Here is a 2,804-nt window from a genome sequence, read left to right as displayed (position 1 = left end):
TATATATATATATATATATATCGTTCGTATGTCTGTGTATATGTATATATATATACATATATATATCGTTCTAATGTAACCCCAGAAGAAAAGTCCATGGGAGCTAAGCCTGGTGACCGTGGTGCCCATTCAATTGCCACGCGACACTCGACCCACCTCCCTAGAAAATGTTCAATCAGAAAATTATGAAGCTCTAATGCATAATGGGGCAGATCCCCATCCTGCATCATTTTGCTATCAAGCATCATCTTGTTGCTAAGCATCATTTTGTTGCCAAGATCCTCCATCATCTTGTTGCCAGCCACCTGTCACAGAACACTCAAAATAGAATGGTTGAATTACCTGATTATGCCAAATCCCACACCAAACCAGTACCTTGCTCCGGCCTTGTTGATTATCTGCTTCCATCCAATGAGGACTGGTTTGTGAGTAATGTCGGTAGTTGTGAAAAGAGATGAAGATGAGAATGTTAGCAATTTCACATATTGCAGGTTGGTGCATGACTTTATGGCCACCCTGTAGAATATATAGTACTATACGAGAGAAAACGATAAGGAGTGTATAAAGTCGTAAATGACAGCGAAATAGTTTGATGAAATTTTATTTAACAATAAGACAATTCTAGTATCACGACAAATTGTTTCGTAACTGAAAAAAAAACCTGTAAATAATTTATATTATTACAAGGCAGTGCTACAGCATGGCCGCAGTCAAATGACTAGATCAAGTAAAAGAATAAAGGAATAAAAGTATATATGTCAAAATTTAAAATTTGAAATTTATGTGTTGGGATGTTGAGTATGTTCTGAGTAGTATACCGATAAAGTATGTTCACTGCTATGCAGGATGTGTTGAAACGAAACAGAAAATTTTCAGTTATGGCTAGGAAAAAGTAGTAAAATATTACAAGTATGCTTTAAAGAATTACATTTCAGTAGCGTATATAAGAAGGAAACGATTGTGTGAAGGGACGTAGCTTTAGATTTCTGCCCGCACCTAAGATGCAAAAGATTGATGACAACGTCACTTGGCTACACACAATATTTTGAATAAGTCTCTTGGATTTCAATAAAAAGTTTTAAAAGCACACTTGTTATTTATATATGTGAAGCCAATACATTCTGAAGTTAAATCACAAGAAGCGGCACAGGAAATTCTGCTATGGATTCGATCGTCTGGTCTCTTTAACAATTTTGTAAAGGTGTTTGTGTCTAATCTTCTTGTGTATCTTGTGGCCTGTATCCCACCATTTTTGTTTAACTCTGTGAATATGAAAAGAAAAGGAAGTTAACATTCTATAATATTTTTGTATCTTTGATGGTATATGAATTTGTGTGTAGGCGTATTTATGTGCGTATGAATATGTTTATGGATTAGTAAATAATTAATTCTATACTTTCAGCTGAATAACATATAAATATACGTAAAATGTAAAACTCATTTTAAGCGTTACAGACAAACTCCAAACCCTATAAAAGTTTCCAAACCCTATAAAAGACTGAAATTACAACATATCCCCACTGATGGAAAGTTGTTACCTCGCACCGTTAGATTTCAAGCTGTTGCTGTAGCATAATTATTACACGAGAGTGAAATGGAGTATTGTAAAATAAAGTGTTTTTTTTTTTATATATTCAAGAACACATTGCACCTCACCTCTGGATATCGAAACAAGGATCTTACGATTGTGATTGCAACACCTTAATCATTAAACCAAGCACTTTTGATATTGCGTTATAAAATAAATAAACAAATATTCAATGCAAAATGAATATATAAAATATGGTAACCGTTGTGGAAATAAATATATTATTTACCGTTTTTAAAGTAAACCGTACGTAAATTTCTCAAAGTGCAGCCACTAGGTGACTGAATATCATCTAGATTATACTTCATTTCGAACTTGAAGGCTAAAAGAAAAACACGAAATACATATATTTACTGATATCGTTACACAAATATTTGTATGTATACAAACCATATATCTTCATATGTATTCTTTTACACCGATGAATTTAGATTAATTCGTTGAGTTACTGGATTCAGTCAATGTATTTTCTGTTTATAGTTATTGTCTTTATGAGATTATTTTTTTTAGATTATTTTCCTATGTAGATTTCAAACAGTCAAAGAACATAGAATTAGTATGGTATTTTTTATCTTTTATTTTTATAAAGTAAATCACTTATTCAATGATGTTGCTGGTTGCTGAATGAATGTCTTAAGTTAGATTTGATTTTGGCTTTTCTTTTTGTTAGCGTTTATTTGCAGCTAAAATGTTTTCAGATGTTCAGTTGAAATTTCACCAATTTGTATTATCTTAATAATGCTGTGCCGGCATATATTTTCGAAGATATTATTAATTTTAATAATATTGCTTATACGTATATACATATGTGTGTGTATGCGTATGCATGCTTGTGTGTGTTTGTGTTTATACATATGTGAGTGTGTGTGTGTGTGTTTCTGTGCGTACGTATATGTGAATGCAATTGCAACAATTGCTAGATTTTTAAGGTGTAATCTAAAATAAAGATTATGATTTTCTTCGCACATATTATCTGTCGTTGTTCCGCCGAGGTCGACTTTGCCTTTCATTCTTTCGGGGGTCAAAAACTTAAGTACCAGTTGCGTACTGGGGTCGAATTAATCGACAGGCCCCCACCTACCAAAAATTTCGAGCCTTGAGCCTAGACCAGAAAAGATTATTTGTCGTTGCTAAATACTCTGAATTTCTTAAAAGTCTACAAAACGATTGTTAGATTTACATGTTATACACGAGAATTTACCTGGGATTTCTATTC

The 2,804-nt window shown here is 32.8% G+C and overlaps 1 protein-coding gene across 1 annotated transcript in view; it reads right to left on the bottom strand.

Moving 5' to 3' along the window:
* Window positions 1-595: 595 nt before the first annotated feature.
* LOC106868214 (uncharacterized) overlaps window positions 596-2,804 on the bottom strand; it is a 9,634-nt gene continuing 7,425 nt past the window's right edge. The window contains exons 5-6 of the mRNA XM_014913380.2: window positions 1,818-1,910; window positions 596-1,262 (exon numbers count right to left, since the gene is read on the bottom strand). Of these exons, the coding sequence (XP_014768866.2) occupies window positions 1,066-1,262; window positions 1,818-1,910 (290 nt within the window). The 3' untranslated portion in view covers window positions 596-1,065. The remainder of the gene's footprint in view (window positions 1,263-1,817; window positions 1,911-2,804) is intronic.

This window comes from Octopus bimaculoides, chromosome 17 (assembly GCF_001194135.2).
Source record: "Octopus bimaculoides isolate UCB-OBI-ISO-001 chromosome 17, ASM119413v2, whole genome shotgun sequence".
NCBI lineage: Eukaryota > Metazoa > Mollusca > Cephalopoda > Octopoda > Octopodidae > Octopus > Octopus bimaculoides.
This window is presented reverse-complemented; position numbering and strand designations above follow the sequence as displayed.